The sequence below is a fragment of the Eleutherodactylus coqui genome, chromosome 3 (genome assembly GCF_035609145.1).
Source record: "Eleutherodactylus coqui strain aEleCoq1 chromosome 3, aEleCoq1.hap1, whole genome shotgun sequence".
In the NCBI taxonomy this organism is placed as follows: domain Eukaryota; kingdom Metazoa; phylum Chordata; class Amphibia; order Anura; family Eleutherodactylidae; genus Eleutherodactylus; species Eleutherodactylus coqui.
In genome coordinates this window covers 276,683,870-276,698,357 of record NC_089839.1, presented here as the reverse complement: position 1 = coordinate 276,698,357, position 14,488 = coordinate 276,683,870, and the positions used below count along the sequence as shown (strand labels likewise).

The 14,488-nt window shown below is 46.3% G+C and overlaps 1 protein-coding gene across 4 annotated transcripts in view; it reads right to left on the bottom strand.

The window, feature by feature from the left end:
• The window catches only part of SEC16B (SEC16 homolog B, endoplasmic reticulum export factor), a 186,985-nt gene that overhangs the window by 145,354 nt on the left and 27,143 nt on the right, over positions 1-14,488 (bottom strand). For all 4 annotated transcript variants that reach the window (XM_066597480.1, XM_066597483.1, XM_066597481.1 and 1 more), the window contains 4 exons: positions 3,880-3,986; positions 3,454-3,550; positions 631-706; positions 139-271 (listed from right to left, as the gene is read on the bottom strand). In XM_066597480.1, coding sequence (XP_066453577.1) covers positions 139-271; positions 631-706; positions 3,454-3,550; positions 3,880-3,986 — 413 coding nt within the window. The remainder of the gene's footprint in view (positions 1-138; positions 272-630; positions 707-3,453; positions 3,551-3,879; positions 3,987-14,488) is intronic.

Here is a 14,488-nt window from a genome sequence, read left to right as displayed (position 1 = left end):
CTGGGGGGCGCCGTGACGGGCTGTACAGCCGGCCTAATTAAAATTAATATACAGACAGACATGGACTGAACAAAAAGGATTGTCTCAGTGAAATACTGTGATGATGATCATTCTCACTACTTTTCAATTCCTACTCACCTTCCTGCACTGGATTCCAGCTGCTGTTGACGTCCGCTGGATCGTGCATGTACTGACTCAACTCAAAGCTACTGGATGACATGCCGGAGTCTCGGTACTGGGAGAGCAAGCTGGTTTCTATTGAACTGAACGACTAAGAGAGACATGAAGATGCAAAATATGATAAGTGGGAAAAAAAGGTCTAGACAGGTTCCATCATGCCAATTTGTAATACAAGGGATGGTATCTAGCCACACTCATGTATTTAAAGGCAACCCGTCACCACGCTTTACCCCTATAAAAAGGCCATATCTTTCATTACTAGTTGCCTAAAATAGAATCTCAGTCATTATTTTCTTTCTAACATCGTCAATATACCCGTTTATTCTGCTGTTGAAGTTTTAGCCCCCGCTATGTAAATAAGCTCTTCATTGTCCCCATGGCTGCCCCCTCCATGTCATAATCCCGCCTCCTGGACCCTATGTCATTCTACTCTCGCTAGAAGGTCTTTACCTCCAACTTATCCACTGCAGAGTCAGGGTGGTAGGGTGTAGAGTGCCAGGCATTATTATCCACATAGCCTTGCGACCTTATGAAACAAAGTAAATATGTCAAATGGGAAAAAAGTTGTGAGCTATAAATCATAAATATGCAAATTTGCTAAATAGTGAATTAGAAAATAGTCATAAATTAGCAGTTCCGTTTAAAGTCGTGATAAGTATATGTAAGTCCCTACCATTGTGTAATGCTTAAAGGCAGTGTGGGACTGGGGTACTTTGGGCCCACCAGGGAATTCAGAAGGCCTACTGTGCCCATCCATGGGATAGGGGATAACTTGCTGATCCGTGGAGGTCCACCACTGAAACACCCACTGATCTCAAGAACGTGGGCCCCATGTCCGCCTCTGCCTGCCTCTGCAGGGGTTACCTCTCCCCCCACAGTGACGTCACAATGAATGGAGTGCTGGCCAAGCATGCGCGTGTGGCGCTCCGTTCATTTCAATGAGGCTTACGTAATATGGTTCAGGTATCTCGGCAGTCCAATTGAAATTGAATGGAGCGCCAGTGCGCTTGCAGGACTGGCACTCCATTCAGTCTCTCAGTAACAACGCAGTGAGGAGAAGGGGGGACATGGGGACCACAAATGCCCCTGATCAGTAGGAGCCCTACTCCCCTCCAAACTGACCAGATACGGACATCATGACAATGGAAGGAAGGGCAGGACAGGCAGTAGATAAGTAACAGGACCCAGAGGGGCTGTCATCTCTTCTCAACATGTTCAGGGGTGGGCAGTGAGTTCTGCGAGGTGTCTGGGTAGAGCCTGCTAGGCCTCTGCGCTACTTTTAACTGCTGTCTGATGCGGTTTGCTTGGAAACATTTACGCTCTGCTTCATTATGGGAAAGTTATGCTGATTGACTGCAATATAGAAGTATTGTGTAATGGAGCCTGAGATCCGGCTCCTGTCTCATCAGAGACCCAGACTGCTGCTTTGTGCCTCTTCCATGCTTTACACTACAGCGCTGCTTGTGCATAAGCACAAGCTACCACAAGCTCTCCACGAAGTAAGTGCATAAAAAACGGATTTCAGTTTTTAAAGGAGTTATCCCATCAAAATGATTTATCACCCATTCATAGGATAGGTGATAAATGATTGATCCACGGAGGCCCAATAGCTGGAATCTCCAAGGATCACGAGATTGCACATGTATGAATGCAGCGGTGCGTCGCACGCTTGACCCAGGCTCCATTCACTTCTATGAGGCCGATGCAGATAGTGAAGCGCTGAGTAGTCACAAATGCGCACCACTGCAATATTCATCCAGTAGATTCTTGTAATCCCTGGGAGACCCAGCGGAGATGGTAATTGATTTTTATCGGATAACATGAAAAAAATCCTAATAAACTACAAGCAGCAGACCATCAAAGAGGAAAAGAAGATTCATAGTTAACCGCTTAACATAACAGGACATAATCCTACGTCATGTGGATGGCACAGGATCAGAAGTGAGCCCGCGCCATCATGCAACAGGAGACGGCTGTTACCAATAGCCAGGCCCCAGCTGAAACAGTGGTGGTACATGAGGGCAGCGACCTTCGCTATTTAGATCGTGGCATGTTAAGGATTCACAGAAAGAGGGCGCTCCCTCTGTGACGTCATCGGACCCCCACAATGTACTCGTGGAGGGCCGACAGGTTGTCTTGGCAACAGAACGCCAGATACAGGCGTCCTGGCTTGCCATTGCCTATGATTGCTATTACAAGCGATAAGGCATTGCAGTACAGAAGTCCTGCAATGCCTTACAATGCCTTACATAGCTGCTATGGATCAAGTTCCCTTCAGGGACATAAAGAAGAGTGTAAGAAAACCAAAAAATATAGTGTTAAAAAACATGCATAAAAAAAACAAAAAACCTTTTTTGCTAATTTTCCCCTATCTGTATAAAAAAAAAAAAAATTTAAGAAAAACCCCACATATTTGGTATTATCATGTTCATAACGACCTGTACTATAATTTGAGCACACTAGTAATTCTGCGCAGCAAAAATCGTAAAAAAAATGGAGGTAAAATGCTTATTTTGTTCATTTTACTTCCCAAAAAGCGCAATAAAAGTGATCAAAAAAGCCATATGTACCCCAAAATAAAAATGTTATGGGACTTTGAATGCAGTGATGTAAAAATAATAATTTCCAAACAGAAGTTTTTTTATTGTGTGAAAGTGAAAACAATGGCAGAATTGATGTTTTCTTGCCATGCTCTCAAAAAAAAAAAAAGTTTTACAATTAAAGATGAGCGAGTATACTCGCTAAGGCACATTACTCGAGCGAGTAGTGCCTTAGCCCAGTATCTCCCCGCTCGTCTCTAAAGATTCGGGGGCCGGCACGAGTGACAGGTGAGTTGCGGCGGGGAGTGAGGGGGGAGAGAGGGAGATCTCCCCTCCGTTCCTCCCCGCTCCCCGCCGGCCCCTGAATCTTTAGAGACGAGCGGGGAGATACTCGGCTAAGGCACTACTCGCTCGAGTAATGTGCCTTAGCGAGTATACTCACTCATCTCTATTTACAATACATTATATGCACCCAAAAAGGTTATCAATAAAAACTACAGGCAGTCAAACAAAAAACAAGCCGTCGTGGCGGGCATGTCAACGGAAACATAAAAAAGTTATGGCTTTTTAAAAGTCGAGATGAAAATCCCCCAAAAATCGTTGTGTCCGTAATGCCAAAACAGGCCATGTCCATAAGGGGTTAATGGTTACGCATACATTAAAGCACGTGAAACTTACAGCGGGACGACAGATTAAATAGATTACAAAAATGCGCATATTGAGGATGCATCACCTGTGTGGTTGGACAATCTCCGTGTTCTGATCATAGGCGTTGGCAGTGGAGGTATCCTGCACCCAGCGCTCAACCTGATTGTAAGCTCTTCTCCCATCTGCGAGGGAGAAATGAATAAAACGGCTTCATTTGAGGCATAAATAGATTAAGAAATTGTTCTGTGAAATCAAAGACTAATGCAGGTAGGCCTGCGACATAATTAATATATAGCAGCTCATCATTAATCAGGAAAGTAGGTTATTTGATACATGTGGGAGCTCCGGAGAGGAGCATGCAGTTGCAACTTGGATCAAGCAAACAGAAATCTAATTTTAAAACTTTAGGAAAAGCAGAGACTACATGAACTCGGCAAATCTAATTCAAAGGGCTATGAAAGATATGGAAACACTAAGAAGTAGAAAACAGCCACAAGGAAGTGCACTGTACCTTTCTCTCTAGAAACACCAACTGGAGGCTCGTAATTAAAGTCTCTGTTGCCATAGTTTTCTCTTTGTACCGTCTCGTAAAATCCATATCTTTCATCATATCCCTGCCTGAAAAAGATAGGAAGAGGTCAAGCAAATACGGGATGAGACGGCCACTTTTTTTCTGAAGTTATATTCTTATTAGATGTAACAGGCATACATTTTGTGCAGAACACACTTTGAGACCTATCGGGCCATGGGAGGAATATGCAGAGATGATTCTTTAAAGCGACAACTAAGGAGTCATGTCAACTTGATTCAGGTACTGTAGCATCTCGCTATACATTATGTATGCAGGACATGGTAAATATCAGACAGGATGACAGATAGCTATCAGAGAGATAGATAGATAGATAGATATAGAGAGATAGATATGGGAGAGATATATAGATAGACAGATAGATAGAAGAGAGACAGATAGATAGATATGAGATAGATAGATAAATATGGAATAGATAGAAGAGAGATAGAGAGATAGACAGATAGATATGGAATAGATAGAAGAGAGATTGGAAGATAGATATGAGATAGATAGATGGATGTGGAATCGATAGAAGAGAGAGAGATAGATAGATAGAGAGATAAATAGAAGAGAGATAGATAGATAGATAGATAGATAGATAGATAGATAGATAGATAGATAGATAGATAGATAGAAGAGAGATAGATAGATATGACTGATACATAAATAGATAGATAGATGAGACAGATAGATAGATAGATATGAGATAAACAGATAGATATGGAATAGATAGAAGATAGATAGATAGATATATGAGATAGATATGGGATAGATAGATAGATAGATGTGGAATCAATAGAAGATAGATAGATAGATAATAGAAGAGAGAGAGAGATAGATAGATAGATGTGGAATCGATAGAAGAGAGATAGATAGATAGATAGATGATAGAAGAGAGATAGATAGATAGATGTGGAATCGATAGAAGAGAGATAGATAGATAGATAGATGTGGAATCGATAGAAGAGAGATAGATATAGATAGATGATAGAAGAGAGATAGATAGATAGATAGATAGATAGATAGATAGATAGATAGATAGATAGATAGAAGAGAGATAGATATAGATAGATGATAGAAGAGAGATAGATAGATGTGGAATCGATAGAAGAGAGATAGATAGATAGATAGATTATAGAAGAGAGATAGATAGATATGAGATAGATAGATAGATAGATAGAAAATAGATAGACCATGAATTGCACTTTTGAAATGACTTTCTTAAAATTTAGTCAGAAGTGAATTCTAAAGAAAAAAAAAACCAGTTTAGCCTCTTGACGCATTTGGGCGTACATGTACACCCTCCAGCATCAGGGTTTGTATGAAGCAGGACCGAGAGCCGATCCCGCTACATATAGGGTGGGTGTGGGCTACTTCCTGCAACTGACACCAGCCATCGAACAGTGGAGATCAGATCTATGATCGTGGCTGTTAACCCTTTAAATGTTACACTCAATTCTGACAGCGGTATTTAAATGCACCGATCAGAGTTCTGGGGTCCCAAACCCCATCACGTAATGAGATTGTGAAGGGCTGTACAGTTGGCATGGCCCCCAGGGCTGCCATGAATAAATTCCTATCAAGGCGTGCCACAGGATAGACTGCCTGTCAAAATGTGGTAAAATGTAAAACTATTGTATTACATTATACTGTATGATCATAGGTTCAAGTCCTCTATGGGGACTAAAAAAAATGTAAGAATAGGTTAAAAAAAAGTGTTGTTAATTAATAGAAAAAAATACAATGTAGCAAAGGTTTTGCCCCATCCCCTTCCCATATCTATAATAAAAAATGAAAATAAAAAAAAACAAAAGCATATTTGGTACCATCCTGTCCGTAAAGGATCTATCAAAAGTAAAACATTACTTATCCCACATGGTCGAAGCTGTTAGAAAAAAAATGCCACAATTACACTTTTTTGGTCACCCTGTCTCCAAGAAAGAATGTAATAAAAAGCAATAAAAAGTTGCATGTAGTCCAAATTGGTACGAATAGAACAAGCTTAAAAAAAAGCTCTCACACAACTATATCAATAGGAACATTTAAAAAAGTTATGGTTGTCAGAAGACGGCAACAGAAAATACATATATTTTTTCAAAAGATATTTCATTTTTTAAAAGTAGTACAGCAGAAAAAAAGCCAAATACATTTGTTATGATTGCAGTTATACTGATCCACAGAATAAAGTTATCATGTGCTTTTTGGTGCAGGGTGTACGCTGTAAAAACAATACCCCCTCAAAGATGCCGAGATTGCATTAGTTTTCCCATTTTCCTCCACTTTCAGTATATTATATGATATGTTAAATCGTAGCATTGAAAAATACAACTTATCTCACAAAGTCAGGCCCTCAGGTAGCTACTTTAACTGGAAAATAAAAGAGTTATGATTTTTTGAAAGTTGGTAGAAGAAACCAGAAATAAAAAAAAAGGAGACCCGCAACCATAAGGGATTAATTAGCAAATTCATGCATAGATTTAACATCAAACAAAATATTTAATACTTTGTGTTCCCCCTTTGGCTTTTAATAGTGCTTTCACCCTGTCCGGCATTCCTCGAATGGATTTTATGATGTCCTTTATTTCTGGATCGTGGAACCAGACTTTCAATAGTCTCTCAAAAAGTTTAAAGAAGTTGTCTGGTTATAAATTCACTTAAAAACATAAACAAAACAAACAGTACTTACCTGCCTCAGTTCCAGGCAACCTAAAGGCCGATTTAGACAAAAAGATTATCGCTCAAAAGATGTCGCTCAGGCAACTATTGAGCGATAATCGTTGTCTCATTTACAGAGCAAGATGATCGCTCAAGATAAGCGATCACCTTGCGCTGCCAGCGGAGGATGCAGAAGACAAGCGGGGTGTCCCCGCTTGTCTTCTGCATCCAGATGTTTTCTGCACGGACAGCTCTGTTCTTCATACTCAGCCTGTGATCAGGGAGCGGGATACAGCTGAAACAATAGTATCAGCTGTATCCCGGTGTGAATCCCTGGATAAGGCTCATCGTCATCTTTCAGCATGCTGAAAGACAACGATGAGCGGCGGCATAACGAAAACTGCAGTTACACACAACGATTATTTTGAGCGATAATCGTTGTGTCTAAATGGGCCTTAACACTGCAGCCCCACGATTCTCCCGGTCTCTGTTGACAGCGGAAGCCAGGAGACCACTGCCTACCAAAAGAGATCAGGAGAATCACGGGGTTGCAGCGCTGGAGCTGAGGACAGATAAGTACCATTCGTTTTACAGGCGTTGTCCAATTCAGACAACAGAACTCCTGGAATCATGGCGACAAGGATGTAAGTGCTAATGCCAGGAGAACAAGCAGGAGGATGGCAGGACAAAACACTGCTAGATCCGCCTGTCTGTGAACGGGTAAGTACTGTTCTTTTTCTTATTTTAAAACAGTTCCAGTTATAGCAGAAATGTTGTCAAGTAACCAGACAACTCCTTTAAGTTATTCAACCCTAATTTAAAAAAATCATAGAATGGTAGAGTTGGAAGGAACTTCCAGGGTCATCGGGTCTAACCCCCTGCTCAGTGCAGGATCACTAAATCATCCCAGACAGATATTTGTCCAGCCCCTGTTGGAAGATGATCTGTTCCACTCATTGATCATGCTTACTGTCAGAAAGTTTTTTCTAATATCTAATTTGTGTCTCCTCCCTTTCAGTTTCATCCCATTACTTCTAGTCTTTCCTTGTGCAGATGAGAATAGGGCTGATCCCTCTGCACCATGACAGCCCGTCAGATATTTGTAGACCGCTATTAAGTCTCATCTCAGCCTTCTTTTTTGCAAGCTAAACATTCCCAGATCCTTTAACCGTTCCTCATAGGACATGATTTGCAGACCGCTCACCATCTTGGTAACTCTTCTCTGAACTTTTTCTGGTTTGTCAATGTCTATTTTAAAGTGGGGAGCCCAGAACTTGACACGGTATTCCAGATAAGGTCTGACTAAGGAAGAGTAGAGGGGGATAATGACCTCACGTGATCTAGACTCTATGCTTCTCTTAATACATCCCAGAATTGTATTTGCCTTTTTTGCTGCTGCATCCCACTGTTGACTCATGTTCAGTCTGTGATCCATTAGTATACCAAAGTCTTTTTCACATGTGCTGCTGCTTAGCCCAATTCCTCCCATTCTGCATGTGCTTTTTTTCGCTTTTCTTGCACAGATGTAGGACTTTGCATTTCTCCGTTAAATATCATTCTGTTAGTCGACGCCCACTGTGCAAGCTTTTCTAGATCTTTATGAATCCTCTTTCTCTTCTCTAATGTTAGCTATCCCTGTTAGCTTTGTGTTATCTGCAAATGTGATCAATTTCTCCTCAATTCCTTTATCTAGATCATTTATAAAAATATTGAACACTGGGCCCAGGACAGAGCCTTTTAAAAGTTCAGCCTTCTTAAAGGGGTTGTCCCGAGGCAGCAAGTGGGTCTATACACTTCTGCATGGCCATAATAATGCACTTTGTAATGTACATTGTGCATTAATTATGAGCCATGCAGAAGTTATAAAAAGTTTTATACTTACCTGTTCCGTTGCTGGCGTCCTCGTCTCCATGGTGCCGACTAATTTTCGCCCTCCGATGGCCAAATTAGCCGCGCTTGCGCAGTCCGGGTCTTCTGCAGTCTTCTATGGGGCTCCGTGTAGCTCCGTGTAGCTCCGCCCCGTCACGTGCCGATTCCAGCCAATCAGGAGGCTGGAATCGGCAATGGACCGCACAGAAGAGCTGCGGTCCACGGAGGAAGAGGCCATCTTCAGCGGTGAGTAGAGAAGTCACCGGAGCGCGGGGATTCAGGTAAGCGCTCCGGTGAGCTTTCTTTACCTCCCTGCATCGGGGTTGTCTCGCGCCGAACGGGGGGGGGGTTGAAAAAAAAAAAAACCCGTTTCGGCGCGGGACAACCCCTTTAACATAATTTTTAACCAGTTCACCATCTTTATCCGCTTCATCCTGTAAACATCCAATAGCATCTTTGACTTTTCTTTTGCTTTTGACATACCCACCAAATCCTTTTTTATTGCTTTTGGCCTCTGTTGCAAGCTTTAATTCATTATTAGCTTTAGCTCTTCTGACACTTGCCCTACAGTTTCTGCAGGCTGCATTATATTCTTCTTTAGATATTCCCCCTTCTTTCCATTTGATACACATATTTTTCTTCCTTTTGAACATGTGTGCAAGTTCAGCATTCATCCATCCTGGTCTCTTTAAATGCTTCTCCTTCTTTTTTCTTTTAGGGATTGTTAATAGAGATGAGCGAACGTACTCGTCCGAGCTTGATGCTCGTTCGAGTATTAGTGTGTTCGAGATGCTCGTTATTCGAAACGAGCACCACGCGATGTTCGAGTTACTTTCACTTTCGTCTCTGAGACATTAGCGCGCTTTTCTGGCCAATAGAAAGACAGGGAAGGCATTACAACTTCCCTCTGCGACGTTCAAGCCCTATACCACCCCCCTGCAGTGAGTAGCTGGCGAGATCAGGTGTCACCCGAGTATTTAAATCGGCCCCTCCCGCGGCTCGCCACAGATGCATTCTGACATAGCTCAGGGAAAGTGCTGGTGATGCTGGAGCTGCTATAGGGAGAGTGTTAGGAGTTATTTTAGGCTTCAAGAACCCCAACGGTCCTTCTTAGGGCCACATCTGACCGAGTGCAGTACTGTTGAGGCTGCTTTTAGCAGTGTTGCACTTTTTTTTTTTTTGTATATCGGCCGTGCAGACCGTTGCATCCTCAGTCTGCACTCATTGTACATAGTATAGGGCCAGTACTGGTGAGGCAGGGACAGTGGGAAAGGTGAAAGAGATATACAGGCTATATAGGCAGTGGGCTTTTCAAACAAATTTTGGGAAAAAAACTATATTTGGGCTGCCTGTGACCGTCCTCAGTGTACTGCGTGTCTGCTGGGGGTAGTAGTCCTAATTAATGCGCAGCTAAGCGTTACAGCAGACTTGCGCAAAAGTGTTTCCTGGCTCTGCGGTGCCCGTTACATCACCGCCGTGATCCTGTCCACATTGAAACAGTATACATATATACGCTGCCTACAGTATCTGTCTACTGTCTCAGCTCTACCGTTCCAAAAAAAAAGCAAAATACTTAAGGCCTACTAGTGGCGTCTGGCCACTTGACTGCTTCTGCGCTGTGAATTCCACTAGCTCAGTCATACGCACCTACGTCTCACTGCAGGCGTGCGCAAAAGTGTTTCCTGGCTCTGCGGTGCCTGTAACATCACCGCCGTGATCCTGTCCACATTGAAACAGTATACATATATACGCTGCCTACAGTATCTGTCTACTGTCTGAGCTCTGCCGTTCCAAAAATAGAAGCAAAATACTTAAGGCCTACTAGTGGCGTCTGGCCACTTGACTGCTTCTGCGCTGTGAATTCCACTATCTCAGTCCTACGCACCTATGTCTCACTGCAGGCGTGCGCAAAAGTGTTTCCTGGCTCTGCGGTGCCCGTAACATCACCGCCGTGATCCTGTCCACATTGAAACAGTATACATATATACGCTGCCTACAGTATCTGTCTACTGTCTGAGCTCTGCTGTTCAAAAAATAGAAGCAAAATACTTAAGGCCTACTAGTAGCGTCTGGCCACTTGACTGCTTCTGCGCTGTGAATTCCACTTTCTCAGTCATACGCACCTACGTCTCACTGCAGGCGTGCGCAAAATTCTTTCCTGGCTCTGCTGTGCGTTCTGTAAGCGAAGTCAGCCCCCAACCACAGGCCAATAAGCGGCACATTTTATTACAGCGTTCTGTTTCTGCTCTACACCATGCTGAGGGGTAGGGGTAGGCCTAGAGGACGTGGACGCGGGCGAGGACGCGGAGGCCCAAGTCAGGGTGTGGGCACAGGCCGAGCTCCTGATCCAGGTGTTTCGCAGCCGACTGCTGCGGGATTACGAGAGAGGCACGTTTCTGGCGTCCCCAGATTAATCTCACAATTAATAGGTCCACGCGGTAGACCTTTATTAGAAAATGAGCAGTGTGAGCAGGTCCTGTCATGGATGGCAGAAAGTGCATCCAGCAATCTATCGACCACCCAGAGTTCTACGCCGTCCACTGCTGCAACTCTGAATTCTCTGGCTGCTGCTCCTCCTTCCTCCCAGCCTCCTCACTCCATTACAATGACACATTGTGAGAAGCAGGCAGACTCCCAGGAACTGTTCTCGGGCCCCTGCCCAGAATGGGCAGCAATGGTTCCTCTCTCACCGGAGGACTTTGTCGTGACCGATGCCCAACCTTTGGAAAGTTCCCGGGGTCCGGGGGATGAGGCTGGGGACCTCCGGCAACTGTCTCAAGAGCTTTCAGTGGGTGAGGAGGACGATGACGATGAGACACAGTTGTCTATCACTGAGGTAGTAGTAATTGCAGTAAGTCCGAGGGAGGAGCGCACAGAGGATTCGGAGGAAGAGCAGCAGGACGATGAGGTGACTGACCCCACCTGGTTTGCTAAGCCTACTGAGGACAGGTCTTCAGAGGGGGAGGCAAGTGCAGCAGCAGGACAGGTTGGAAGAGGCAGTGCGGTGGCCAGGAGTAGAGGCAGGGCCAGACCGAATAATCCACCAACTGTTTCCCAAAGCGCCCCCTCGCGCCATGCCACCCTGCAGAGGCCGAGGTGCTCAAAGGTCTGGCAGTTTTTCACTGAGAGTGCAGACAACCGACGAACAGTGGTGTGCAACCTTTGTCGCGCCAAGATCAGCCGGGGAGCCACCACCACCAGCCTCACCACCACCAGCATGCGCAGGCATATGATGGCCCAGCACCCCACAAGGTGGGACGAAGGCCGTTCACCGCCTCCGGTTTGCACCACTGCCTCTCCCCCTGTGCCCCAACCTGCCACTGAGATCCAACCCCCCTCCCAGGACACAGGCACTACCGTCTCCTGGCCTGCACCCACACCCTCACCTCCGCTGTCCTCGGCCCCATCCACCAATGTCTCTCAGCGCACCGTCCAGCCGTCGCTAGTGCAAGTGTTTGAGCGCAAGCGCAAGTACGCCGCCACGCACCCACACGCTCAAGCGTTAAACGTGCACATAGCCAAATTTATCAGCCTGGAGATGCTGCCGTATAGGCTTGTGGAAACGGAGGCTTTCAAAAGCATGATGGCGGCGGCAGCCCCGCGCTACTTGGTTCCCAGTCGCCACTACTTTTCCCAATGTGCCGTCCCAGCCCTGCACGACCACGTTTCCCGCAACATTGTACGCGCCCTCACCAACGCGGTTACTGCCAAGGTCCACTTAACAACGGACACGTGGACAAGCACAGGCGGGCAGGGCCACTATATCTCCCTGACGGCACATTGGGTGAATTTAGTGGAGGCTGGGACAGAGTCAGAGCCTGGGACCGCTCACGTCCTACCCACCCCCAGAATTGCGGGCCCCAGCTCGGTGCTGGTATCTGCGGCGGTGTATGCTTCCTCCACTAAACCACCCTCCTCCTCCAACGCAACCTCTGTCTCGCAATCAAGATGTGTCAGCAGCAGCACGTCGCCAGCAGTCGGTGTCGCGCGGCGTGGCAGCACAGCGGTGGGCAAGCGTCAGCAGGCCGTGCTGAAACTACTCAGCTTAGGAAAGAGGCACACGGCCCACAAACTGCTGCAGGGTCTGACAGAGCAGACCGACCGCTGGCTTGCGCCGCTGAGCCTCCAACCGGGCATGGTCGTGTGTGACAAGGGCCGTAACCTGGTGGCGGCTCTGCAGCTCGGCAGCCTCACGCACGTGCCATGCCTGGCCCATGTCTTTAATTTGGTGGTTCAGCGCTTTCTGAAAAGCTACCCACACTTGTTAGACCTGCTCGGAAAGGTGCGCCGGGTCAGCGCACATTTCCGCAAGTCCCACACGGACGCTGCCACCCTGCCACCCTGCAACATCGGTTTAATCTGCCAGTGCACCGACTGCTGTGCGACGTGCCCACACGGTGGAACTCTACGCTCCACATATTGGCCAGACTCTATGAGCAGCGTAGAGCTATAGTGGAATACCAACTCCAACATGGGCGGCGTAGTGGGAGTCAGCCTCCTCAATTCTTTACAGAAGAGTGGGCCTGGTTAGCAGACATCTGCCAGGTCCTTGGAAACTTTGAGGAGTCTACCCAGATGGTGAGCGGGGATGCTGCAATCATTAGCGTCACCATTCCTCTGCTATGCCTCTTGAGAAGTTCCCTGCAAAGCATAAAGGCAGACGCTTTGCGCTCGAAAACGGAGGCGGGTGAAGACAGTATGTCGCTGGATAGTCAGAGCACCCTCATGTCTATATCTCAGCGCGCTGAGGAGGAGGGGGAGGAGCATAAGGAGGAGGGGGAAGAGACAGCTTGGCCCACTGCTGAGGGTACCCATGCTGCTTGCCTGTCATCCTTTCAGCGTGTATGGCCTGAGGAGGAGGAGGATCCTGAAAGTGATCTTCCTAGTGAGGACAGCCATGTGTTGCGTACAGGTACCCTGGCACACATGGCTGACTTCGTGTTAGGATGCCTTTCTCGTGACCCTCGCGTTACACGCATTCTGGCCACTTCGGATTACTGGGTGTACACACTGCTCGACACACGGTATAAGGAGAACCTTTCCACTCTCATACCCGAAGAGGAAAGGGGTTCGAGAGTGATGTTATACCACAGGACCCTGGCGGACAAACTGATGGTAACATTCCCATCCGACAGCGCTAGTGGCCGAAGGCGCAGTTCCGAGGGCCAGGTAGCAGGGGAGGCTCGGAGATCAAGCAGCATGTACAGCGCAGGCAGGGGAACACTCTCCAAGGCCTTTGCCAGCTTTATGGCTCCCCAGCAAGACTGTGTCACCGCTCCCCAGTCAAGGCTGAGTCGGCGGGAGCACTGTAAAAGGATGGTGAGGGAGTACGTAGCCGATCGCACGACCGTCCTCTGTGACGCCTCTGCCCCCTACAACTACTGGGTGTCGAAGCTGGACACGTGGCCTGAACTAGCGCTGTATGCCCTGGAGGTGCTTGCTTGTCCTGCGGCTAGCGTCTTGTCAGAGAGGGTGTTTAGTGCGGCTGGGGGAATCATCACGAATAAGCGTACCCGCCTGTCAACCGACAGGCTTACACTCATGAAGCTGAACAAAGCCTGGATTTCCCCAGACTTCTCTTCTCCACCAGCGGACAGCAGCGATACCTAAATACGTAGGCTGCACCTGCGGATGGAAGCATCGTTCTCTATCACCATCAAAAACGGGGACCTTTTAGCTTCATCAATCTGTGTATTATATTCATCCTCCTCCTCCTGCTCCTCCTCCTGAAACCTCACGTAATCACGCCGAATGGGCAATTTTTCGTAGGCCCACAAGGCTCAGTCATATAACTCTTGTAAACAATGTTTATACGTTTCAATGCTCATTAAAGCGTTGAAATTTGCACCTGAACCAATTTTTATTTTAACTGGGCTGCCTCCAGGCCTAGTTACAAATTAAGCCACATTAACCAAAGCGATTAATGGGTTTCACCTGCCCTCTTGGTTGGGTATGGGCAATTTTTCTGAGGTACATTAGTACTGTTGGTACACCAATTTTTTTGGGCCCTCGCCTACAGTGTAAT